Here is a 25,938-nt window from a genome sequence, read left to right as displayed (position 1 = left end):
GTTGCACATGCAGGAACTCTATCGCTGAGTCACATGGTCCTTCTAGTCTTAAGTTGCTAAGCAAGTTCCACAGTAATAACCATCGTGGTTGCACCAGGGACACCTTTTCTCTCCCAAATCATCACCAGTATGTGTTGTCTTGATGTTGGCCATTTTGGCTGTGGTGAGGTGGAATCTCGAGGACTTGTTGCTTTGCATTATTTCTGGTGGCTTGAAAACAGTTTTTATGTGTTAACAGCTTTCTATTGGAGAATATATATATATATATATATATATATATATATATATACACACACACACACACACACACACACACACATATATATATATATATATATATATATATATATATATATATATATATACACACACACACACATATGCTTTGTCTTCCCTGATTTAGTAAGAGGAACTTGTGTTTTTCACAAGGTTTATAAATAAAATGTTATGTTGCCCATGGTACCTTTACAACAGAACATCCATTTTAAAGTGTGCATCTACCAGGAGACACATGGAAAAAGACATTCTCTTCCATTAATGATGCCCGGAGAATCGAATTCCCTCTGTATCTTATACACTGCACAAAAATAATTCAAAAGAGGTGAAAAGCCCAAGTGTACAACCTGAGACCAGGATGCTTCCACAGGAGGATGTAAGAAGAGAATCTCACTGACACTAGCTTTGGTAAGGTTTTCTTTTTCTTTTTCTTTTTTTTTTTTTTTTAAGATGTGTCTGACAATTCTAAGAAAAGTAAACTTTACTGAATCTTACATAACTGTCTGAGTTAAAACTGGGAAAGGCTCATGGGTGAGAGCTGACAGCCGGCCGGCCTCCTGCCATCTGACTTGATCATGGGTGAGAGCTGACAGCCGGCCAGCCTCCTGCCATCTGACTTGCAGGTTCACAGTTTGAGTCTCACATACGGAGGTTGTGCTTGTGGATAGATATGTCAGTCAGCATCTAGCTCTCTTAGGCTTTGCTTCTCCAAGAACTCGTTTTCTTTTCAAGTTTCAACTCATAAATCAGAAATATTTAACTCAATAACAAAGGACTAAAAGTTGAATCTTGGGCTCTAACCACAACGTGAAAATGGATGTCGTACAACAAATAGTATAAATGGTTTGGCTTTGTTTAGTTTGAGACAGGGTCTCCAACAGGGAGGGACAGTAAAAGGCTGTTGGAGGTGTCATAGAGAAAGATGTGCCATCCTCAGAGAGTATGGTGGGGTGAGTCGGAAAGGACGGTGGCCCTGGTATCAGAAGGCGACTCAAGGAAAGCTAAGTCAGGCTGTCATAGCATACAGATGTCAAAATACACCTTAAAGGAATCTGGAGACTGAACACATCATGCATAGCAAAAATACATCATGTACAGAACAAACACACACACACACACACACACACACAGAGAGAGAGAGAGAGAGAGAGAGAGAGAGAGAGAGAGAGAGAGAGAGAGAGAGAGAGAGAGAGAGAGACTCAAAATATCCCTTACTGGAATCTGTGCGTAATAAGACATCATTTGCCCTTACAGAGGAAATCTGTTTGTACATCTTTTGAGATGAAGGTTCACTGGGACCCAGAGTCAGTGTTTGATCAGCTGTATTGCAAACGGTGAGCTCGCCAGCGGGAGAGGTGCTCTCTGCCTAGCTCTCTCTAGAGTTGGAAACATAGACCGTCCACAAGTACTTGCTCAACTCTTCATCAATAGAATCCTTCTATGACCAAGTTTTTAAGCTTCCTGTTTTTCAGCGCCGTCCTTATATAAGGTGTAGATGCAGTGCGGGCGGGGGAACTAGCAGGATGCAACCCTAACATTGGTGTGAGTGGTTTAAAAGTTCTTCCATATTGAGTCTGCTAGAGAATGGTACTTGTTGGCCGAGCCTGGTGACCCGACTTTGACATCTGGGATCTACGTGAATGCTGGAACAAGAGATCTGGTTCCACAAAGTAGTCCTCCGACTTTTTACACTATGGCGTGCACGCTTACACAAACACATCATGTACAGCAAACAATGCACACACACACGAGAGCGTATATACTCATAATTTCCAAAGGAGCATTAAAATATTATTTATGAGTGTAATAAAATGCAGGATTCCAAATTAGCAAATTTATGAAAATTGCCTTTATAGAAAGTAAACTGGTAATTTGGGGAAAGGTTAAATTTGATAAGAATTTGATGTCCAAAGGCTCTATTCTTTACAAAATTAAGGTTTATAGAGGGCCAATGCTCAATTTCCATCACCCATACAGTGGCTAACCATGTGTATTTCCAGTACTGGGAGACCCTTGCCCTCTTTTGACCTTTTGACATTGTAGACAGACATACACCCAGGCAAATACTCATTAAAAAGTAAGAATCAATAAATCTCTTTAAAAATGAAGTTAAGCCTCAGCTAATCATCAGTCCACAAATACAGATTCCGTGGATTTTTAGCTTGAAATTTCCTGTGTGGAAATTTCTGCTTTTGGCAGGAAACGTCTGCCTGCCTGCTGCTCATGTGATGGATGCACTTACATTGTCCCATGCCTTAATTTACTTAAGACCGTTATTCTTCAGTTTTGAAAATTAAATAAGTGTCTTTTATTCAAAAATCTCCCTAACAACTCGATATCTTCTTTGTGTTATACAAAAGGAAACCCTGACGCTTGGCACTTGGGCTGGCTAGTCTTAGGTCAGCTCGACACACTAACCAGAGCTATCTGAAAGGAAGGAAGGTCCACTGAGGGAAAGATCCAGCTGTAAGACATTTTCTCAATTAGTGATTGATGGGGAAGGACCCAGCCCATTGTGGGCAATGCCATCTCTGGGCTGGTGGTCCTGGATTCTTTGAGAAAGCAGACTGAGCAAGCCAGGGGGAGCAAGCCGGTACTAAGCAGCACTCCCTGTGGCCCCTACCAGCTCCCATCTCTAGGTTTCTGCCCCGTTTCGTTCCTATCCTGGCTTCTTTCAAGAATGAACAGCAATATGGAAGTATAAGCTGGATAAACCCTTTTCTCCCCAATTTGCTTTTTTGATCGTGGTGTCTTGTTGCAGCAATGGCAACTCTAATGAAGGCATCCCTGTATGAAGCCATCACTCTATTAAGTCAGAAGAGTTAGGACGAGGAAATATGCCTGGTTTCAGTTAACTGCAGAACAAACAAACAGACAAACAAACAAACCCAGATACATAGAAGCTGAGAGAAGAAAAATGACTACCGGGTGTCAGGTGTGAAGGACGTGAGGAAGAGGTGAGGTGGAGGTCAAAGGTCAAAGGTCAGACAGTTTTATGTATACAGCTTGAGTAGTACTAGATAGAGATCGAATGTACAGTATAATGACTGCAGCTATGAGTCACTTTCCTGTTGCTGTGGTAAAACATCCAAGTCAACATATGGAAGGAAAGTTTTATTTGGAGCTTATGGGTACAGAAGGAGGAGCCATAACAGCAAAGAGGCATCACAGTAAGAAGCCAAGACAGGAAGCTGAAAGACCACATGTTCCAAGAAGCAGAGCGACCTCAAGGGGAAGCTGGGCTACAAAGTTTCCAAGCTCACCACCAGGCAGACTTTTTCAAACAATACTCCACTCCCTAAATCTCTGGAAACAGTACCAGGACATGTTCAAATAGATCAGTCTAAGGGGGACATTTCTCATTCAGTTTACCAAACAGGGCATTTGCCAACACAATGAATTTTAGGATTTTAGGAATGTAGCCCAAACTGGCCTGGAACTCATAATTCTCCTGCCTCTCCCTCCTAAATGCCAGGACTACAGTCCTATGCTGCCATGCCTAGGTCTTAGTACTTTTCTCATGCACACACACACACACACACACACACACACACACACACACACGTAACATTTGTGAGCTGATAGGATAAACATGAATCTGCTTGAATACTAAGTAAACATTGTACTATGTGTATCAAAACTATATATACTAAAACATGATACATTACATAAATATATATAACCAAAAAAATATACAAGAATCCAACTTGAAACAACAATAAAAAAGTGTAAACAACCATCACAGGAACTATAACATGTTAAGTATATATCAGCAGTTCTCATTTGCAGGTAGGCTAACATTGTGGACTTGAGGAAGTAGACCTGTGCCCCCAAGTGTTTGACTGGAGGTCAACCCATGCTCAGGAGAGGTGCCTCCTTGCATCAAAACGATTGGTTAGTGCCCATAAACATTAAAATGAATTGAAGTGATCGTCATTAGGTGCTTTGGCAATCCCATCTTACCCTGTGAGATAATTGGATAATGGCTATGATGTAGAAAAATAGCTCCTATTCATCATCTGGTCTGCATACACAGATACCGTTAGCACTTTGCAAGATGTATTGGGTCCAATGATATTTTCATTGAAAAGAATATATCATGTTTTCTCCCTCCAGGGTCTAGCATCATTTGGAAAGGTAAACTCTGACATGTCCACTGAGTACAACAGGGGCATTCAGTGCCTGAGTGTTCATAAGCGTTGGGGTTTTCTTGGAAAAAAAAATAAAGCTCTCCATTTTTATTCAAGTAGTTCGTTCTGTTCACAGCAGAGGTTGTAAACTGCAAGTGAGGAAATTAAATTCTGACGAACAACTCTCCTCTCGCTGGTGCGCTAATTGAAACTGAACCTAATGTCTTTGTTGAAGAGCAATCAGAAAGTACACAGAATGAATGTGCAATAGAGAGAACCATCCGCGGTGACCTTCAGAGTTCCTGACTAGTCTCGGTAGCCTGAATTCAGCAGATATATTCTCCACCATTGCCAGCCAGCGTAGGTAGTTCACAGGGCACCATTTGCTAAAACCAAGTGGAATAGAGGGTCAGGATAATATGCTGTGAGGTCTCATGGATGACAAACCCAAACTTTACCTTTTACATAAGCTCCTGAAAATGAAACCAGCATTAAAGCTAATGTCACAAAAATGACTCATTTCCAGTCTGGATTTTATTTTCCTGAATTTTTTTTTTTCAGTAAGAGAATGGAGGATAGGATTGTCTCCAGTTCTCTGGCAAAAGTCTATCGCAGAGAGATTTCCATGCTGGCTCCTGCTAGGCTGTTCTCTCAGAGAAAGAGAAGGGGGAAATGTCATCACTCCATCACACTAAAGACCCTCAACGCTGAAGGATTTGCAGTAGGATACTTGTTGAAGCTCTAACTTTACACTACTGGAATTCACCTTATGAGCAAAGTCCTCGAAACAAAGGACCCACATTTCTAGAAACCTTTCCTGAAGAGAAGCAAACATTAATATTTAAAGTGGTTTATGCCGAAAGTGCCATAAAGAAATGAAAAACGTCTTCAGAGTAACAGCTAGGCGGATGACTAACTTCCGGCGGAGAACTACTTTGCAGCTGCTTGACTAACTTCCGGCGGAGAACTACTTTGCAGCTGCTTGGGATAGCATTTGGAACACGATCTTACCCTTGGAAGTGAACAGGCAGGATGCAAGGCTTGGTACAAACACCAGTTTAGGCGTACCACACTTAAGTGACGCGCCCGAAGAGTTAACTCCACCACAGGTGACACAGCTGCTCCTGGATGTAGGGCAGGCTCCAAACACATCCAAACCACTTATTTTTCTAAACTGAAACATACTAGTAATTATAGAACACCAGCTTTAAAGGGGGCTGGTTTTATTCGTGAAACCTTTATAAAATGCCCAAGAGGTCCTTTCTACTGGTCCATTCCAATTCTGCCTACTGATGCTATGAATAGAAACAAACCAGGAACCAATAGGGATGTCAACCTGAAAGAGCAAAAAAAAAAAAAAACAATGGTACTTGGAATCCCTGGTCCACCACTGCAGGCAGCTCAGCATTCCACAAAGGAGCAGAGGCTAAAGGGCTGGAACGGCAGAGGGAAGATGGGACTCCACCTCCCAATGTAGTTTATTTTCTCCAGCTTTATTCCATGTTGGACAGACAAGCATTCTCTACCTGGAATACTCACTTCCCAGGGATTTCTATATGGCCGCCTCAGCCATCTAACAAGTTTATTCAAATAACAACTTGCCTGCTCAAAGTCCCATGTCTCTTCTTCCCTCAGAAATCAAAACTTTGCACCGTTCCATATGCTATTTTCTATCTTACCGGTCGGTCCCCACTTTCCCAAATGTAAGCCTCAAGCAAGGTCCAGTGTGGCACAATCTCTTCCAGTGGCTGGGGGATCAAGTTGAGAACTCTCAGCTCCTTCTCCAGCACCATGTCTGCCTGTGTGACACCGAGCTTCTCTCCAAGACAGACTAAACCTGAAATCCCAGCCCCAAGTAAATGCCTTCCTTTAGAAGACTTGCTGTGGTCACGGTGTCTCTTCACAGCAATGAAACCCTAACTAAGTGGATTCATCCAAAGACTGCACAGTAAGTAAAGGTAAAAAGAATGCCGTCCTTCAACAGTGTGCAGAGCTAATAGGCACAGTATAGTACTGTGAAAATTCAAAAGGAGAACGCTGAGAGCTTAAAGGGCTGTATGCCACGGATGGATAGTTTTACCCATGGCAGCTCTTTATTTTAAACTGCATGACTTTACATGTGTGGCACACACACACACACACACACACACACACACACACACACACAAATTATAATTGATGTGTTTTACCACTGGGCATGTTTGTAGGCAACTATAATCCCAGCGCTAGGGAAGCTGGTATAGTATAGGGCTTAAAGAACACCCAAATTTATTGGTCAACATTTATTGGCTATCTACTGCCACCTAGTGGCTACATATATAAATATGGCCTGGCCTGGCTTTGTCAATTGGAAAGAGACAATTTTTTTTATCTCTTTTTTTAAATTTACCAGGTGAATCATGAACAACAATATAAATGCAGAAGAAAAGCAGGCAGTAAAGCTAAAGTATTTTATTAATAATTTATTGTCAGTAAGAAAGGCTGGCTAATGATAGTTTTCAGTAAAAACCTTTACAAGACCATTGCATCACAAATATACAGACACTATAAAAACCGTGTCGTGGTGGTTTTGGTTCTAAACAGGTATGCAGAAGGTCCCCTTTACACTTTCCAATAATGAAAAATGTTTATAATCCTAATATAGCAACCCATTTAAGACATGTCCAGTAACAGGTCATCCTCACCCCATATGTACAGCTACACTGGACCGAAATGTGTCAATGAAATGTCATACTTCAGAAGTGGGAAAGAACAGCGTGAAACCCTGGTTACATCAGAAAATCAGATGCTAGGCAAATGACGCTAACACCACACAGATCCAGAAGAAAACAAACACACGATGCGTCCTGAAAACCTAGTTAAAACTATAAGAGGGGGGAGAAAATCAAATCTGTACACAAAATTTACACACAGAAAGCAAAATTAAAATAATCGGATCTATATAAATACATGAATCATGCTAACAAGACACAGGACCGATTTCCGTTTCATCATTTTAACAGAGACAAATCTAAATACGAAAAGATGCTCAGGGATGGATGGGACAGGGGATGAAAACCCGGTCGATTACAGTCCTGTTAGGACACTGGAAATGGCTAACATGTCAAGAGGCATGTGACTCCGTGCAGCCACGCCTACCGCGGCTCACCGAGAAGCGGGGGAGGCCACTGCAAAAGAACAACGCGGATGTCACTGGTAGCGTCTCTAGGTTCATGAAAGTCCAGGCACTTTTGGGGAGGAGTCTGAGCGTCACACTTCCGTATGCTGCTGGGAGTCTAGCGGAGGAATCGTCACCTCTTCAAAGTGGCCGTCGTCCCCGCTCTCGTAGTCGCTCATCATGACCTCAGACTCCACTTCACAGCACGCTGACACGTCGGAACAGGAAGCCGTCGAGGCGTACACAGACATGGGCATGTTTTCTATGGTGGGCGCTTCGAAGTTTCTTTGATACCCCGGAGGGTAGGGGGTGTAGGGTTCTCTACATGGACTGTTCTCGCCAGCGCCTTGTTTCTGAGGTTCGGACATATCGGCGGGGTAGAAATTGGGCAGGTACTGATTCAGGTTGAACCTCTGCCGACTCCGGGAGGAGGATCCCAAGCTACCCGCTGCGGGCATGTCTCTGGGTGGGTGTATGGACTCGAACTGGTCGCTGAATTCTGGAGGCAATGGTGGCAGTTCGTCGGGTGCAGGGAAGTCCTCTGGTGGGGGTGGAAAGTCACTTTCAATGTCATAACCCCCAGGGTAATAGTCAGTATCAATGGCATTTGGATCAGCCGAGTAGAGGGGCGTGTGCTCATCAATAACCTCGTAATTGGGAAACTCTTGGATGTCTGGCAGAGGGACACTTGGCATCCAGTCTGATGTATCCCAGTGGTACCCTGGGTAGAGAAGGAAACAAGATTTCAGTTTGTTTCTCGTAGGTTCCATGCCTTGGGGACAGAGCTCAGTGTATCAGACACAAGACACAGAGAAGTATGTGTGCATTCATCCCAACCCATCACTCCACAAACCCCGCCCCGGCACAGTGACTATTTCCAGAATGTGAACTTGGCAGTTTTAGTACATATCTGACATTCAAGGCAACAGTGTTCCGACAGAAGCAGCTGTACCGTTTAAAACACATGCAGATTTTTTTTTTTAAACAAACAATCCTAACCATGCTTCAACTTTCCTTCTGTAACTGCTGACCCTGTTTCATGGGAAGGAGGTACAGGAAGTTAGTAAGGGGCTTTCAAACTGAAGGTCTCTACTGGGAGAAATTCCAAACATCACTGGGCTTTGTACTGCCTGCCATCCAAAAATAGTAATTAAGGCAAATCTAAAGATAATAAAAATAGCCTTTAACATGTTAAATTCAGTAGTAAAGGCAGCAGTGATACTTATATTGGTTTTATGAGCCATGAAAAGAGCAATGAATTATTTTAATACCGGCTATGCAGCAAACCATGTCCCTAAATCAAACAAAATATAACTAAAAAAGTACTTAAAAACATAACAGTCATAACAAGTTATAACAATCAATCTTTGTTACCATTTTAAAGGATGAGGATCACTCTAGAAAGTATGAAAATGCCACCTTTTTTTTTTTTTTTGGTTGTTGTAGTTATTTATTTATTTTTTTTAAATAGAAAACCAAGGCCTAACTTAAGGGTAGGTGTTTCTTTTTTCTCTTCATAGGATTAAAAAAAAAAAATTCTGTGAGAGCTTCGAGGTTAGGCAATCCGTTTCATAAGGCAGTGCAGGGCAACAGGCTATGGCATCAGGCACCCGAGTGAAGCACATGGTCATTGGGTCGAGCTTTACCAATGACTTTTAGTGATTATTAATGGACAGCTGGCATGCATAAGTCACCTCTTGGTTTGCTGAGGTCAGGAGCAGCCAAAGACTCTTTTGGTGGCAGAGTAGAAAGAAAAGAAAACACCAATCATTAAAATAGACAGTCTGCTGAAATGGCAACCCAGATAAGCACATGGTACAACATAACGTGGCGGTTAGGGCCCAGGCAGCTGGACGCGCTCTTTACCTCACTCTTGCTCATGATCACAAGTGAGAAAATCATGTTGCACAAGCTAAATGGAATGTGGACACAAAGAAAGACATGAGGGATGATAAACTAGAGGCTTTGCTGGGAATCCTGGAAACAGAACTGCCCAAGGAAAATTATAAATTACAGATACTGATAAAAAAAAATATTAATTGGTTCCCTGAGGGACAATCTCAAAACATGAGCTACACAATGCACACACACACACACACACACACACACACACACACACACTAGTGCACAGAAGAACCTTCAAAAGTGTAAGTTCAGAGAAACAGGTGTTACATGCTCACACACAACCAAAAGTTGACCATAACCCAAAATTTTATCCACTTCACTATGATTTTTATATTAATACTGCTAACCTTTCTCTAGTACACTCTTTAATTAGCAACCTGTATAGCATGACCTCTTCCCTCAACTCTGTAACTATCCTCTCTCTCCCACACAGGACTCTGGCCCCAAGTCTAAGGAAATGGATAGAAAACGCTTAGGACTATGGAATGCTCAGCCTCGCTGAGCTTCAGATTGGTTTTCTGTAAGAAATGAGAGGAACATCTCACAGATTATTGAGACAACTCAACAGGACAATGTGAGTCAATTGTGACCCGGCAGGTAAATCATCATCAGGGTAGAACTGTGGCCGCTTTCCTAAACAGAGGCAATGCTTTCTGTGTGCCCCATAATGTCCTTGAAAACTATGACAAGGAATTTTTGAAAAATTAGTAGCTGACTGATATCTCTGGCAGGAGTTTAAATAAAAGTGGAAAAGACAGATGTTTCAAAAATATGAATAGAAGGAGTATTTAGGGAAAGTATCTATGGAACTTTTACAAATCTATTATAATATACTAAACTCCTTTATAAATGAGGACTGGCAATCTTTGTTGTACTCTGAGCATTTGAAACCCTTTAAACTTAGGTGTATTTCCAACTTTAAATTCACTTCTGAGAAGAAGAAAAATCAGCAGAAATCACATTGAGGAGACTTTAAATTTCTGCTGCTTTAAACTTATCAATACCTAAGATACTGGAGTGTCATCCTGTTTCAGTTAAAATTGGGTAGACAAAATATAGATAGCATTCCGATTCTCAAAGTGAAAACACAGTACTTTCAAGAAAACAGATTAAGTCCCTTAGCAGCTGTGACCACTGAGGTCACCCTTGCCCCCCTCAAAACCTAGTGGGTAACCTTGCGGCTGAACGTGCCTGCCGGCATGTCCTTGAAGAAGAATCATGCGTGTTTACTGATAGAGCTATCTAAATACAGTTTGTCCTTTTCTGTTTTCACAGGTGGTGGGGGCAGCAGGGGGCACAGTGCATATTCATGTGTGTGTGTGTGCATATGCATGTGTGTGTGTGTGTGTGTGCGCGTGCGCACGCGTGCACTCGCGTGTGCTTGCATGTGGAGGCCCATGGTGGATGCTAGGACTCATCCTCAGCTTCCCTTTCTCTTTAGGCAGGTTCAACAAACCTAAGAGTCTTAGAGCCAGCTTATGCTTGCTCTGAGGATTCTCTGCCTAGGCCTTCCAAGGCAGGAATTATCAGCAGATCACCTTAGCCAGTGAGACCTAGGGATCTGAGGTATGGCCCTCAGACCTGTGGGCCAAACACTTTATCCACTGGGGCCATCTCTCCAGCCCCGTGTGCTCTTGATGGTCTAGGTAAGTTATTTGAAAGCAGTGATTTTTCACATCAGGAAATTTCTAGATCCAAATCAACTGGACATTTACTAAAAAAGAAAGTCCTCAGGCCCAACACGGCCCTACTCAGTCAGAAACTGTTACTGGAAACGAGCCTGGAGTCTTCAGTAGCAATCCGTAACATTTAAAACAAGTAACGAAAAGACATGCATACAAATATTTTCACAATGCACTTATACTGTGAACATAAACGTCTGAAAATGAAAGCTACCAAACCTCCCCAAAGGATGAACTATTTTAATAACAGGACAACAGGCAGACGCACACCAGCCCACGTACAGTCAGTGCAGACCACAGACACAAGACGCAGACACTCATACCTTCTTCATTCACCGTGTCAACGACAGCGTTGACAAGGTGTATTACAGTCACTATGGAAGCTTGTAAAAAGGCACAAAAGGAGCCAATTAGGAAAAGCCTTAGTTAGTAGAAAACAGCATATTAGGTAAAATTCCTTAATTTAATGCAATTTCTCCCCTAAACTATGAAATGGATGCTTTGAGACCACTAGATAATTATGCGAGACCCCTCCACTAACCCGATAGTTACAGGTCTCAGGACACTTCAAATCAAGCTATAGGCTTGCCATTATTAGTCAAGTGAATGAAATGACCATGTTTTAGTAAAAGTTAGGGGAAAAGCTTTAGCCAAGTATTTTACACAATTATAGTTATGGAGTATATCACAGAAAAAAAAATTCAGATTTACATTTTCTGGACAATGGACTATATGTTCAAGGAACTGGCTTATTGTCTGAGAATAAGGAAATCTAGGGATATATATATATATCATAACATTATATATGACATAAATACAAGACTGGTTGTGTCCGTGTTGGTTAGCATGTATTTCTCATGTTGTAGAGTACCAACATCAACATAAATGTGCATGTAAACTGGGCGTACATTCTAATCCTCAGATCTAATGACTATTTAACCTCATGCACAGAAGAAAACAAAACAGGACAAGCTTCCTGCTGTCATTAAGGCTCCCATGAGGGGGAGGTGGAGAGACAGTTAGTCCTGCATTAGCTGGGTGAGCTGAGGGGAGCCGGATAGCCGGTCAAAGGGAGCTGTCCCAGCTTTAACCGATGTGGAGCTTGGCATTCTGACCACAGGTTCTGAACAGGGAGTGAAAGCAGAGGCCTTAATTACCAGGAACATGACTGAGTTCCAGGCATGGGAGAACAAGAGGAAAACAAATCTTCCCTCCGAGCCTTCAGCGAGGCAGCCCCACTGACATCTGAACGTCAGCCCTGAGACGCAGCAGCCTCCTAAACTATCGAACCACACGAGAACTGTCTGCGTTCCCTCGAGCGGCTCAGTGTATGACTAGCTACTAAAAAGGTGGAGAAAACTGCCGATGAAATGATTTGTGCAGATGTGGCTCAGGCTTGAAGTCTATGACTGAAAATGATTGACTGACTGACGCAGGGAGGACTAAAAACACGGACAGTCCCGAGCAGGCTTTCCCTCATGCTGCTACTGTCCAAAAGTGAGCTTTGTAACTAATCTGACGACTTCCTCAAAGTGTTTAATGTTGCTAACAATGGGGTTTCAACAATAACAACAACAACAACAACAAAAAAAAAATGAAAGAAATTATTGACAGCATTTACGGAATTATTTACAAAATTTAAGGAAATGTATTTTTGAATAGCACCGAACTTACAAAAGCCAAAGTATAAATCACTTAATCTGGAAAAGCAAACTTTTTAGAATTGAAACTAAGGGGAGAAATAATCCTGGTTTGCTCTTGATGGTTTAATAAGCAATAACACATCCATACTCTCTACTCAGGAATCAACAAGGATGTGGTGTGCTTTAAATAATGCAAAACATACTTGAAATTTTCAAGGAACAGAACATACTTATAGTCATATTTAATAAAGAAAAGGGCTCTGCGAAGTTTTATAGATCAGCAGATCCAGGGACCCATAGATGTAGTCATTATAAATTTTACATTACTCTAGTCATGGATTATATTCTTTTGGAAGTGATAGTTATTAGCAAGTTTCTTCTTTCCAATGATAAAATACCCGGACTGTGTAAACACACTGCATTTTTTACACGAGGAGAAAAATTCAAATGGAGCTCGTACTTTTGAGATTCAATTATTTCCGGTTGATAACCACTATAGTGGGGCTGATTTTTTTTTTTGTATGTGCGCTAACACGGGCGAAGCTGTCTATCACCGAAATCCACCCTGGGGACACCAGATAAACAGAACTGCAGTTAGAGAACCCGCTGCCAAACCTTCTTCGTTAGAAATATAATCCGACTTACTAGCCATCTCTTAAACTCTGCTCTCAGTCAGAACGCTCTGATCCAAATGGGAGCTGGGTCAGCAGTGGTTGGGAAGAGACAAATAGAACCTTGTAACACCAAAGGTATGACCGCAAGTCAACATTTCAGACTTCTACACATCTTTTCTCAGAGGGTGCCTGTTATGTGCGTGTGCACTGCATGTTCAGGAAAACTGTTATAGAGATCTTGAAAAAACCCACAAAGCTTCCTTAACACTGTTACACAAAAGAGTATAAATAATACTAGAGTAGCCAAACAAGGAAAATTAACATTTTTTTCTTTCCTATTACTATAGTTAAAACAACTCTTCAGTAAGAACACTGTGTTATTTTACAATACTAGGGACTGAACCTAGGCCCCGCTGCATGCTAGGCAAGTGCCACCTTGAAATATTTTCCCCTGTGTAGGTTCATGCAAATATTTATACTGCATTGTACATTTACGCCAAGGGGAACATGGGACGCTTTCATACTTAATCAGGGAACCCGGTCTATCTATGCTGTATGTGTCTATCCATCGGTATCCAGCATACGGAACACCAGCAGCATTTCAAAGTGGCCACAGCATCCAATATCAGCATCTGAAACCTACCATTGTCATCGCAGGACTCTGACTGGAAGGAGCTAAGCGACTGCACCTCGGACAGGCTTTCCCGGGCGCTGTATGGCTGGGAGGGCTTTTCCTCCAGGGGCTTCTTGGAAAGACAAGGATCCAGGTCCACCACTTTAGCTGAAAGTAAGAGGCAGCAGGAAGTGGTGAGTTCCAAGTTCCCTCTGGCTCACGTTACCGAGCTGTGCTTGTATGCACATGAGCTACAGAACAGGGGAGAGCGAGCTAGAGGTGCATCCTAGAAACAAGACAAGAAAGGCCTGCACATATTCTCAACAAATAAGAATTTCTCCATAAATAAGCCTATAAAGAAAAACTGGTGATCAATCAAAATCTGCCCTAAAATGTCATATATAGCTTTTTCTAGAGCTTCGGGTGTATGTATGCTGAGCCACGCATATGACTATTGTTTATATGAATTCTGCTACCTTGCCTGGCTGTAATTAAAAAATAATTGGTATATAAGTGACCTCCCCCATTATTTGTTATAATAAAACACCCCCAAATCAAAGTTGATATTATGTATCGGTTACATCTAGAATGTTAATTGGAACACAACCAGATCTAATTTAATAAAATAACTCCAAACTCCCAATCCCCAGCCAGTAACTGGAATATCCAAATGAGTTTTCATTACCATTTCAGATTGGAAACCATCATCATCGGCCCCATATACCACCATGGCCAAGCCAGGAATAGCACCGCCGGCCGGCAGCGTTTTGGCAAGACAGAAAACGTCACGCCCTTACCGTCGTAGTCAAAGTCCCAGCTAGGCTTCTGTATGGAGTCGCTGTCGGAGGGCGAGTTGGAGGGTGGTGGCGGAGGCAAGTTTGGAGCTACGCTGCACACGGCCACAGCTTTTCGATGCCCGTGCATTGATTCGGGGTTGAAAGTGCTGAATTCTGGATGCTCTGGGATCGCGGAGCCTTCAAATGAATTCCGGTCAAGGTTGTTTCTAGAGTCGCTTGGAATGCTGGGAGTGTAGGAAATGGGACGGACGGGCACCTGGGGCGGTATGTCAGAGTAAATGTTCTTGTTGAGCTTGGAATCAAAATAAGGTCTCTGCAAGAAAGCCGTGGTTGGTCCCAAACGTTTGTCTTCAGGTTCTGCCTGGTGCTTCTTCTTCCGACTGATCATCTTCCGGCAAAGGACAAATACCACCACCAGTAAGAATATCCCGGCTATAAACACAATGATCCCTATTCCCTCGGCCAGTCCGATATTCCACGGGGTGGACACGTAGTGGTTGGGAGTGGCATCCTCACAGTGCTTCCCTCTATACTCCTGGCTGCAGTTACAGTGATAGGAGCCGTGGGTGTTCTCACAAAGGGCCCCGTTCCGACAGGGGTTCCCAGCACACTCATCGATGTCACTCTGACATCTGCCAAGAAGAAGGAGAGATCTTTGTAGTACATGCCAGACCGCACCAGTCCTAGAATCCTTCAGGATGAATGCTAGACACACTCATCCTTCGTAAGAGATGCCAAAACAAAGCTGGATGGGAAACACTCAGAAAACATCCAAAATGCGGGCCAAAAGAGGTCTTTTGTGGATTGGTTACTTGGTTATAGGCTGAATGTGTATTTGAGAACCAACCACATCAAGCCAATATCTAGCTGCATTTTCCCAGAATTAATAGATAACTAAACCAGTTCAATAGGCTAAAACATAGGCTGTTCTCAGGTTTCCCGATCAAGCTATCATTTAAAAATTTTGAAAGCTAAGGTACATTTTAACAAGTGGTACATGCTGCAACAGGTCTCAGGCAAGATTAAGTTTGAGTGAAAATGGTCCTGTTTGGGATTATGATGGTTCTGTAAGACCTATGAGGAAATAGAAAACATGCTCTCCACTTTAAAATGTTATTCCTTCTGGAATTAGAATCATCTTCCTACATGTGTCACCATCACAGAATAGATCACAGACAGTCCCTTTTGCTTTTCCAAACAGGGGCATGCGGGACTGTTGTACACATCCACCCTCGCTTCCGAAGGTCTTTCCCATTTGAAAAAAAAAAAAAACCCATCTACTTGCAAATTATGAGCAATTACAGTAAAAACTCTGAACACTGATATATTCTTGTCAGATATACAGGAATATACACTAATTAAAAATGGGGGAATCCACAAATGTATTGGGGCCTCAGAACTAAGGGCAAAATTCAGGATTATAATGGCTCTAAGAATGAAACAATATAGAATAACTACAGGCAGACTGCACCAGTAGCCTAGTGAGACCGAGAGGGGCTCATCTAGATGTCCTTTGCTAGGCATTTAAATATTACATGTACCCGGTAGCTTTGTTGTTGAGACAGGGTCTTATTACGTCGCCCTGTTTGAGCTAGAACTATGTAGATCATGCTGGTCCTACCTGCCTCTGCCAACTGAGTGCTGGGATTAAAAGAGCGTGTCTGAGCCTGATTCCAATAACTTTTGAAGAGATAACATACGAAACTAGTTTCTTATGCCTTTTTCTCAAGATATGCAGGTGTATATTTTTTTGAGATATCTAAATGTCTAAATATCTAAATCCTAACCACTTCCTAGGCTTATACTGGGAATTACCATAATTAATATAATAATTAGTATAATTGCTGTCACTAAAAGATGAGAAAACTAGCAAGGTTTAGATGCTGGATCTATGTTGGTACAAACCACGGTAAGAAACTGATCAGTGCCTTCTCGTGGGGGTGGCATCGTGGTGTCACAAGGACTTGCTTTAGGAAACACAAAGAACTGCGACCACTTCGCATTTGCATTTGCTACTTGCCAGGGGCCCACCCAGTCTTCAGCTATAAATCATAGCTCTGCAGTACAGACCAGAGCTTTCCCGCCTTCCTTTAATCATTTTGATCCAGCCTTTGGTCTCAAGACTTTTGTCTGTACATCATAAAAATGCCCATGAGAAAGAATCACCATGTTCTGATAGGACAGAGTGAGTTGATGAAGTGGAGTTAGTATCGGTCAGCACACTGGGGGAAGGTGCAGCGGACACGAAGCTTCAAAGAGACCATTTACCTTTCTCCCCTAAAGCCCGAGTCACACTGACAGACAGCACCATCCAAGCTGTCAAAACACGTTCCACCATTCTTACAGGGTTCATCTTTGCAGTACGGACTAAGCTGACATCTAAATAAGGAAAAACACACGCAAAAGAAAAAAAAAAAAACAAAGCCCTCATGAGTTCACTGCAAATAAAAACAGGCAGTATTAACCACGACAAACACGGCGACCCACCCTGTGCGGAATTCCACACTTTAATATTTAACCGTGTACTTCATTAAGAAAGAGATACAAACATACCTCTGACCAGTGTACAGCCCCCTGCACTGGCAAACAAAGCCTCCGCTGTCTACCATGCACGTTCCTCCGTAGAGGCAGGGGTTGGAGGAGCACGGGTTGACGCTCACCTCGCAGTACGTCCCTACGTACAATGCGCTGCACTTGCAGTAATAGCCTACACCATGGAAAAGGACAGAAGATCCCGTCACTCAATGACCGCCAAGTGTTTTATTTCCTTATACCTTTGTGCTTAAGCGAGGATACGGTTCCCAACATCTACGGAAAGGAGTAAAATTCACATTCTCTCCAGGTGAAGAGTTAGCCATATGGGTCGAATATCTCTTTTCTAAAATACTTGGACCCGAAATAATTTAGACTTTGGAGGTTTTTGTTTTGTTTTGTTTTTTTAAGTTTAGGCATATTTTTCTATCGATTTTACAGCTGGAACATTTGTAAACTGGAAATTTGATATTCCAAATGCCTCAAACCCTGGAAATTTAAATAATACATTAGGGGGTCAGAAAGTTCTGGATTTGGGAGCCTTTTAGAATTTGGATTTTAAAATTTAGTATGTTCATCCTGTGTAACTAAACACTGACAAGTGAAGAAAACTATCTGTGACTAGATTTAGTTTACATATGGCTGATGGTTCAAATGGGAAGGGCAGGAGAAACAGGCCCATTGGTGGACATACACATAAGCAACGGCAGTCAACAACGCCTTTGTACCCACAAGAAGTACTTCTAGTGATATGCCATTGGAGAAAAGAGCAAGAGTTTGCTTTTCTACCTGAAAAGCCGGGAATGGCCCTAGCGTATCTTTGGCCCTGGACACTGATGCAGGAGAAAGAACATGGCAACCACTGGTTCCTTAGACTAACCCAATGTTCCAACACATGCTACTGAGTTCTGACCATGTTATCTGTGACGAAGACAAGAAGTGATGGCATCACTGAATGGAAGGAGGCAAACCAATTCTATGCGGGGGTGGGGTGGGGGGTGGAAAGTTGCCTTTAAATGTGCACATGGAAGCCTACCTCCAGTAGGTGAGGGATTGCAAACGCCTCCATTCTGACACGGGTTGCTGGAGCAGTCCTCTGTGGCGGTTAATAAGCACCCATGAGATAGGTCCACCCACTCTTCGATGTGCGCAGAGGCTCTGGGTTTGTTGTTCAAAGGCAGCTCCTGCCCATTCAAGTAAATAGAGTCCATGCAGCCCTTGAAACCATTGGCCACCTGGGTGCTTCGTCCATGTTTTGTCCCTTGCTGGCGGAGGTGGCCACCAAAAAATACGTAGTTGTCCAGGTTGAGGGTTTTCAGAGCCCCTGGGGCTGTGCCCGACGCAGTGTGGACTTCATCTAGAACCAGCTTCGCATAATTGCCCTCCACCTCCAGGGACACCACGTGCCACTGCCCGTCATTGACCTGGATGCTCTGAACAGAGACAATCCCAGGGCCGCTTCCACAGTCAAATTTGTACTGCAGTCTTCCAGTATGAATCTACAACAGAATAAATATCATTCACACACATATGATCTTCAGCGTCAGTCTGTGCAAAATCTGTAAGACTGGGATGTTTAGTGAACGAAGGCAGAAAGAATACAAGCTTGCATCTAGGAGCTGAGGAGCACAAACTCATTCATCTATTATACAAATAATAAAAACAGATCGTGTGGGGGCTTCGAAATGCCAAGTGTCCATCCAAAACTAACGTGGACATGACTAATTATTAACTGCTAACTGAACACACATAGCATATACACACCCACAAAATACCATGTAGGATTTCTGTATAAACTGCTATTATTAGCAAGGTATAATGAAGAGATCTGAATGTTGGCTGTCACGTGTCTCAAAGTTTTTGTTGAAGAATATCAGAAGTAGATTTCTAGTCTACCGGGCGGGGAGCAGAAAGAAGTTTCCACTGTACCCAAGGGTCAACGTTATCCAGGCCACGAGCCCTTGAGATGCGGAGTAAAACCCACTTTCCTTAGTTTGTTTTTTAGATGGGACAGTCAGGACACGGGCTATAATTTAAGTTTCATAGTCTCCCTCTGGCTGAGGTCTTAGGATGCGGGAAGCCATACCTCCAGGATACTGTAGTCGGTTCCTCGAGCGTACATTACAACCGCGTGGGAGGAGTAGGTTCTCAGCCTCATGGTCAGCTTCATCTCCAGTCTGTTCTCATTCTCCAGAAGACGATACTTCACAAAGCTGTTTCCGGTAAAAGTTATGGATGAGCTCCCTACGGATATCAGAGAAAAAAATAGTCTATATCAGCACCAAACTTAAGCATATCATCAAAAGTAAGTATGATCACATTCCCTCCCCAGAAGCTGGCTTTGTTTTTGTTTTTGTTTTTTAATTTAAAGCTGCAGCAATGGGAAAAGTGTCTATTAGCTTTGACAGACAGCATAGAACACACAACTGACTTTCCGCATGGAAGAGACTGAGAGCTCTGTATCAGAGAAATAAAGTCTAAAATAATAAGAAAGCTAGATATACAAGTGTTCCGTGTAAGTTATTAGTAGGCAATTTGAGAAAGAAAAAGGGAGGTAGCCTCGAGGTGATTAGGCAAACCCTGTCAGAACAAAACACAAACCAATCCCCATTCCTCCAAGGAGACGAAAATCCCATCGGCCTCCGGAAACGAAAATTAAGTTACGCAGAGCTGACTAAATAAAAATTCAATTTCAAAGCGACAAAAGGCACGTTTAACAAAGTAGAAGTCCTAGAGACAAAGCGAGGGCAGACTAATAAGAAGCATGCTAATCATAATACCCAGAGTTCTACTCATTCGGAAACACACAGCCCAAGAGGCCAGCCACACGATAGGAAATGCTAACACCAACTAATTAGCAGAGCGATTCCTTCTTCCATGTGCTGTCAAAGACGTTAGAAACTTAACTAAGTACTTCAAGCCCACTGGGGAGGAAGTACAGAGTTACACTGAAAGCTTTCAATACAAACAAAGAGAATGAGACAGGAGACCTTCATGTATGCCTGGATGAAATGGAAAATATTGGTTCAACTACTTTGGAGACTAGTAGGACAGTGTAACTAAAAAACAATTTAAATGTATTTAATTTTTGACAGCAGATTCTAGTTTCAGAATATCATAGACAGAGGGCTAAAAGCGTCAGTGTGTAAAGATGAACTTGAAAAGCTTTTTAGCGGGAATGATCCATTCTCTAACAGGAAGACACATATAGAACGGTAACTAAATCCCAGTCCAGTTAATAAGAGCAGTGAGGATTATACACAATGGGCTTGGAATGAGCACATGTCTTGAATGAGCTAAGGAGGGGAATAAAGCAAGAAGCTAAGGACTGTGGGAGAAGTCAGGTAGAAGTGGATTAGAGGGAAACAAGAAAATATGAAGCCCTGAGGTTTATGCATCCATTGAGTGGGGGTGGGGAGCTCAAAGGACAGCTCAGGGAGCGCCTACTCTCTGCCCATCGCTCCCCTTAGCTCATTATGATAAACAACCTGCACACAATTCTTTCTCCGATAATGAAACAGTTATCAAAGTACTGTCAAGGATGGTTTGGAATGAGTTCACACGTGAGCAATTCCTGGGAGCCTTTACCTGGGCATTTACCGAAGCCGCCCCCAGGACACACACAACTGTACTTCTCCTCTCGGGGATTGGCGACACATTCGGATCCTGCAGGACAGGGGTTATCTTCGCACCCATGGTGGACAGGTGGGCATTTCCCATCTTTATTTAGAAAAGCAAGAGGAAGAGAGGAAAGAACACAGGATTTGGGAAAACGATCATTACTGTTGTTCCCACTCACTCATTCATTCATTTTTGTGGTGTTGGAGGGTCGAATCTCATGCTTCCTGTATGCTAGACTGGCACCTGTCCACTGACTTACATTATCTCCAGACCCTTTTGCATTGTTTCATTTTGAGAAGGGATATCATCCTGCTGCCCAGGCTGACCTGGACTCACTATGTAGCCTAGGGTGGCTTTGAACTTACAATCCTTCCAAGCAACTGAGATCATAGGTCTATCTCATTAGGCCTAGCCATAAAATAATCATCATCATCATCATCATCATCATCATCATCATCATCATCATCATCATCATCATCATCATCATCATCATCATCTCCTCCTCCTCCTCTTCTTAACATTTTTAAATTTAATTTTATGTGTATGCGTGTTTTACCTGCATGTATGTCTATGTACCACTTGGGTACCTGATGTCATTGAAGCCAGAAGAGAGCATCCTGGAATTGAAGTTACAGATAGTCATGGGCCACCACGTGGGTGCTGGAATTCAAACCTAAGTCTTATGGAAGAGTAGCGTAGGCTCTTAACTGCTAAGCCCCCCACAATACAATAATCTTTAACACTCTTCTCCGTATATACATGTATATATGTAGAATGAATATATATATATATATATATATATATATATATATGATTACCTTTGCAGAGGCACACAGCTGTCCTATGGTGTCGGGGAGTCACAAAACTCAGTCTGGCTGTGCTGTGAGTTGACATAACATTTTCATCCACAGAAACCTTCTCATCACAGAACTTCCACGGGCAATCCAGCCCTGCACAGAGCTTTTGGAACACATCCAGGATCCTCACACCAATGATTTCCTCAACGTCCGTCACGGAAGAATTAATCTTGTGCAGAAGCTGCTTTGTAGAAATGTGGGTGCCACCTGACTTCTCTACATAGAGTAAGACATCCAGATGCGAATGGGGTTCAGAGGGCTGCAGGCTGACGATCTGTATGTCATTCTTCCGAACGCCCAGGATGTTGCGTAAGGCTCGCTGGAAGTTGCGCCAGTAGTCACCGACGAACTCCTCCGGGGTGAGATTCGCGAAGCGAATAGCAACGCTGTGGTTGAGCATCTCCTGTGTCACTTGCTGGATGTGCACGGTGATGTCGGCCACTGTGGTGAACTTCCCGTCTGTTACACTGACATTTAGAAGGTACTGGCCTATATCCAACTTTCTGTGTGCGATCAGTTTGCCTCCCGTGCTGGAGACAGAGAACAGGCCGTCCATGTGGGGATCTAGACTGTACGTCAAGGTGTCATACACATCCTGGTCTGTGGCGTGGATCTTTCCTATGACCCCACCTGAGTATTCCTCTCCAAAGGCAGTGATGAAAATCTCTAGTGGCAAAATGGCAGGAGGGTGGATGCTCTCCTCAATCACCCTGATGTCAATGTGTGTCACTGATGATAGCTGAGGCTTTCCATTATCAGCCACCTACAAAGACAGAAGCCGCCTCTGGTGTTACTGCGATCTCCTAATAAAAACCGCATGACGCAGTTCACCGATGGTCTGCACACGAATCAACTGCTAGGTACTCATTTCTCATCATGAAGCCCACCGAGGAAAGGGCCAACTGTCTTGTCCCTTACTCATATGGACACTGAGTCGCACTCCTGTTTAAGAAGGAGTCACCAAAGTGCCACTGAGACAAAACCAGACATATGCTCGAAAAAACCAAACCATATTCATTGTTTTCTACAACATGGGAGGAAGCTATTTAAATATACGAAGATAACCACCTGTGGATGCTCTCTATGAACCCAAGGGAAACCATGAAGACTTCGATCGATACCTTAACATGCAGCAGGTAATGGTCCTTCACCTTCCTCTTGACTGCTGCCGCTGTCAGGAGGACCCCATGCTGATTCACCTCAAATGTGTTGTCATCATTTCCACTCACAATGGTAAAGAAGAAGGGGGGGCCGTTGTGAGAAGAGTCCTTGTCTGTCACCACCAGCTTCAGGACGCTGAAACCCACGGGCTTGTTTTCCTGCATAATGTTAAACAGACAGAAAAAAAAAGCTATCAATGCCACCATGTCGATACCGCAAGGGACACGTGAAGCTTTCTGATAAATATACAGATGATGAGACCTCATTTCTAGTGCATCAAGGAGGAGGGAAGACATGGGGTATTGGAGAGGGCAGGAACATGGGGAACGAGAGAAGTACCAGAAGGAAGGAGATCTGAGAAGGGTCAAGAGAATGGAACTGCATCCATGGGGGTTAGGGAGAAGGGCAATGAGGGACCAGCGGGGTTGGGGGTGGACCAGTGCAGTAGAAGACAGGATTATGGAAAGCTCTTCCGAGTTAATCCTAAGACAGTGAGGACATCTTTAGTAAACCAACGTACAGCATGGCATGAGGAATGCTGAGCCGAGCCCTGCAAACGCCTCTACTACACTAAGGCAGGGGCTCCTCTACATCTCACCTTCCCCAGTTTTCTAGAAAAACGGGTCTGGCAAGGAAAGCTACTTCCAGTGAGTGTCTGGAGCCAGTCAGAGATGGAGGAAGCCACATACCCTTGACGCAGCATCCATTTACCTGGATGATGACACTGTAGTTGTCTCTGGAGAAGAGGGGAGCGTTGTCATTGACGTCGGAGACGTCGATGTTCACCGTGGTTGTGTTGACTCTGGGTGGACTGCCATTGTCCGCAGCCTGCACCGTGAGCGTGTAACCTGAGATCTTTGTCAGGGAAAGAGAGAACAACGTCCGTCATTTGTATGGTGCCGATCAACTGGGAATCACTGACGTCATTTGTGAAGCCTATCCTATGTCTAGGCAATTCCCTGAAACTAAAATAAAAAACTCCCAACCAGTGAGCACTGTTTTCTCAACAGAGATGGTTATCAGCAAGAAGCAGATTCTCTGCTCTCTCCCATTACGGGTCTTATTAAAGTACCTGATCTCGAAACTCTTATAGTTCTCTCAGAATACAAATTATGCAAATGACCAGAGGAGCTGGCAGCTGACCTAGTTCAAAGGCTAGGTAATCCCACAGGTAGCACCTTCAACAGAGGCTAAAGCGGACAGAGCAGGGGTAGAGGCTTGGGCTGCCTCTCATCCTGGGTGCAGACTCATTCCCAGCATCTCAAGATGTGCCAGGTCAGCGCCACCTTCAATTTCACACTTGGGTTATCTTAGCTGTTTAAATCCCTCAAGGTAATATTTGTGGCCACTTGGAAAAATAATCAAGTCACTCGAGACAGCTGCACTGCCGGCGCAGTTCCCTGCTATAGCATCCTTAGAGCAAGCACTGGGTCAGGAAGATGAGGGAGTCCTGGGGTACCCTTCTATAGGACATCGGTCTAGCAAATGCTCAACCACACAGCCTTGAGAACTCCACAGGCCACGGGGGACACAAGGGTGTTAAAGGAGTGAGGTTCTTTAGTGGCAATTACTAAATTTCAGTCAAGTATGGTGACTTTTCAGCACTCAGAAATCTGAGGCAAGAGTATTGTGAGTTTGAGTCCAGCCTGAACTATATAGCAAGATCCACATTTAAAAAAAAGAAATCCTATTTTACTCTGCCTAGTACAATAGATCTTTCTATGCCTAACAGTCAAGCTTCCCAGACTCTTAAGAAGATGCCATTCAAAAATAGTCGGCCAGTGGAAGTGCTGGCCCCACACTTCTCTAGTGGAGGTGTGGCTCTTCACAGCTGATGGCTTCTGGCAAGGTTGCAGGTAGAGAAAGACTCACCTTCCCTTGTGGGGATGGACATTAGGAGTTTGTCCAGTGAGTACATGGGCAGCACAAGATGGACTACCTGGCTTTGTTTGTTTGTTTGTTTGTTTTTGCGAGGAATGCAAGGTGAGTTTGGGAAGTGAGTGCATGATGTAAGACTCCCAAATAATGAAGAAAAAAGGAAAAAGAAAGTCAGTTCGGAAAAAAGAAAATTGAAGAAGCAAACTTTAGTTGACTTTCAAATACTTCTATCCTGTCTGGTCACTTCCTGAGATGGCAGAGTCCTCCCCTTTGGGGACTTCACATCATACCAAGCAGGTGCAAACTGGGAGCTGCAGTGTTCTGATACCAATTTACATCCCCTTTTAAGCTTACCGTTTCCCGGTCTAGGGGCTTCGTCACTTTCACTTCTCCTTTGACAGGGTCAATGGTGAATGGGCTTCCTTGGTTACCCTCTATAATGGAGTAGTGGATGTGGCTGTTTGAGGGGCCATCAGCATCGTCAGCCATAATCTAGGAAACATCACTCTTTTAGGAAGCAGCGGAGGAAGGGACAGAGAAAACAACAGCTAGTTTGTTTACAGCAGTTATGGAAAAAGCCACCAATTGGCGGAGCAGGGACCTTCATGGTTTGCAGTGGTGAGGCCTCACACATCCTCAACGGGGACAGCGTGAGTGCTCTAGCACTGAGCCATGTCCTCTGCCTGAACAACTGCAGCGCTCTAACATATTTTAAACAGAACCAGGTTAAGAATGAGAATGACTTTTCTAATCGCTCCTTCAAGATCCAGAAGAGGCAAGCTGTAAGGGAAGGTACGCACTGTAATGACGGACTGCTCAAGGGCCGCATCTTCACTGACCACCGTGGTGTAAGTGTCTTGGCTAAACACTGGGCTGTTATCATTGATGTCTGTGACATTGATGTTCACGGTCGCCACATCGCTCAATGAAGGCGTGCCTCCATCAGTAGCTTCCACAGTCAGGTAATACTCGTGGGAGCTTTCATAATCCAGGTTCTCAATGATAAATATGGCCCCTGTATACAGAGACAGAATTACATCCAGCACGAGGCAATTCCATTTCTTATTACAAT

General features: G+C 43.3%; 1 protein-coding gene and 1 long non-coding RNA gene across 11 annotated transcripts in view; one reads left to right on the top strand and one right to left on the bottom strand.

Annotated features, from left to right (window-relative positions):
- The first annotated feature begins 493 nt into the window (after positions 1-493).
- On the top strand, positions 494-1,720 carry LOC116071379. The gene is made up of 2 exons (XR_004110861.1): positions 494-684; positions 1,531-1,720. It is a non-coding gene; the product is annotated as an uncharacterized LOC116071379 (long non-coding RNA).
- Positions 1,721-6,841: 5,121 nt separating this feature from the next.
- Positions 6,842-25,938, bottom strand: part of Fat1 (FAT atypical cadherin 1) — a 122,878-nt gene continuing 103,781 nt past the window's right edge. For 3 of the 10 annotated variants that reach the window (XM_031339635.1, XM_031339639.1, XM_031339637.1), the window contains 15 exons: positions 25,667-25,881; positions 25,221-25,358; positions 23,700-23,843; positions 22,949-23,146; positions 21,789-22,590; positions 20,938-21,069; positions 19,436-19,593; positions 18,386-18,848; positions 17,371-17,524; positions 17,086-17,196; positions 14,818-15,449; positions 14,051-14,188; positions 11,474-11,533; positions 9,258-9,293; positions 6,842-8,284 (listed from right to left, as the gene is read on the bottom strand). In XM_031339635.1, coding sequence (XP_031195495.1) covers positions 7,656-8,284; positions 9,258-9,293; positions 11,474-11,533; positions 14,051-14,188; positions 14,818-15,449; positions 17,086-17,196; positions 17,371-17,524; positions 18,386-18,848; positions 19,436-19,593; positions 20,938-21,069; positions 21,789-22,590; positions 22,949-23,146; positions 23,700-23,843; positions 25,221-25,358; positions 25,667-25,881 — 4,010 coding nt within the window. In that variant the 3' untranslated portion in view covers positions 6,842-7,655. Of the gene's footprint in view, positions 8,285-9,257; positions 9,294-11,473; positions 11,534-13,438; positions 13,492-14,050; positions 14,189-14,817; positions 15,450-17,085; positions 17,197-17,370; positions 17,525-18,385; positions 18,849-19,435; positions 19,594-20,937; positions 21,070-21,788; positions 22,591-22,948; positions 23,147-23,699; positions 23,844-25,220; positions 25,359-25,666; positions 25,882-25,938 lie in introns of those variants that run through there. The other 7 variants (XM_031339638.1, XM_031339643.1, XM_031339640.1 and 4 more) reach the window with 5 other exon arrangements.

This window comes from Mastomys coucha, unplaced genomic scaffold, assembly GCF_008632895.1.
Source record: "Mastomys coucha isolate ucsf_1 unplaced genomic scaffold, UCSF_Mcou_1 pScaffold22, whole genome shotgun sequence".
Classification (NCBI taxonomy): domain Eukaryota; kingdom Metazoa; phylum Chordata; class Mammalia; order Rodentia; family Muridae; genus Mastomys; species Mastomys coucha.
The sequence above is the reverse complement of the archived record's forward strand: the minus strand, read 5'-3'. Positions and strand labels throughout refer to the sequence as shown.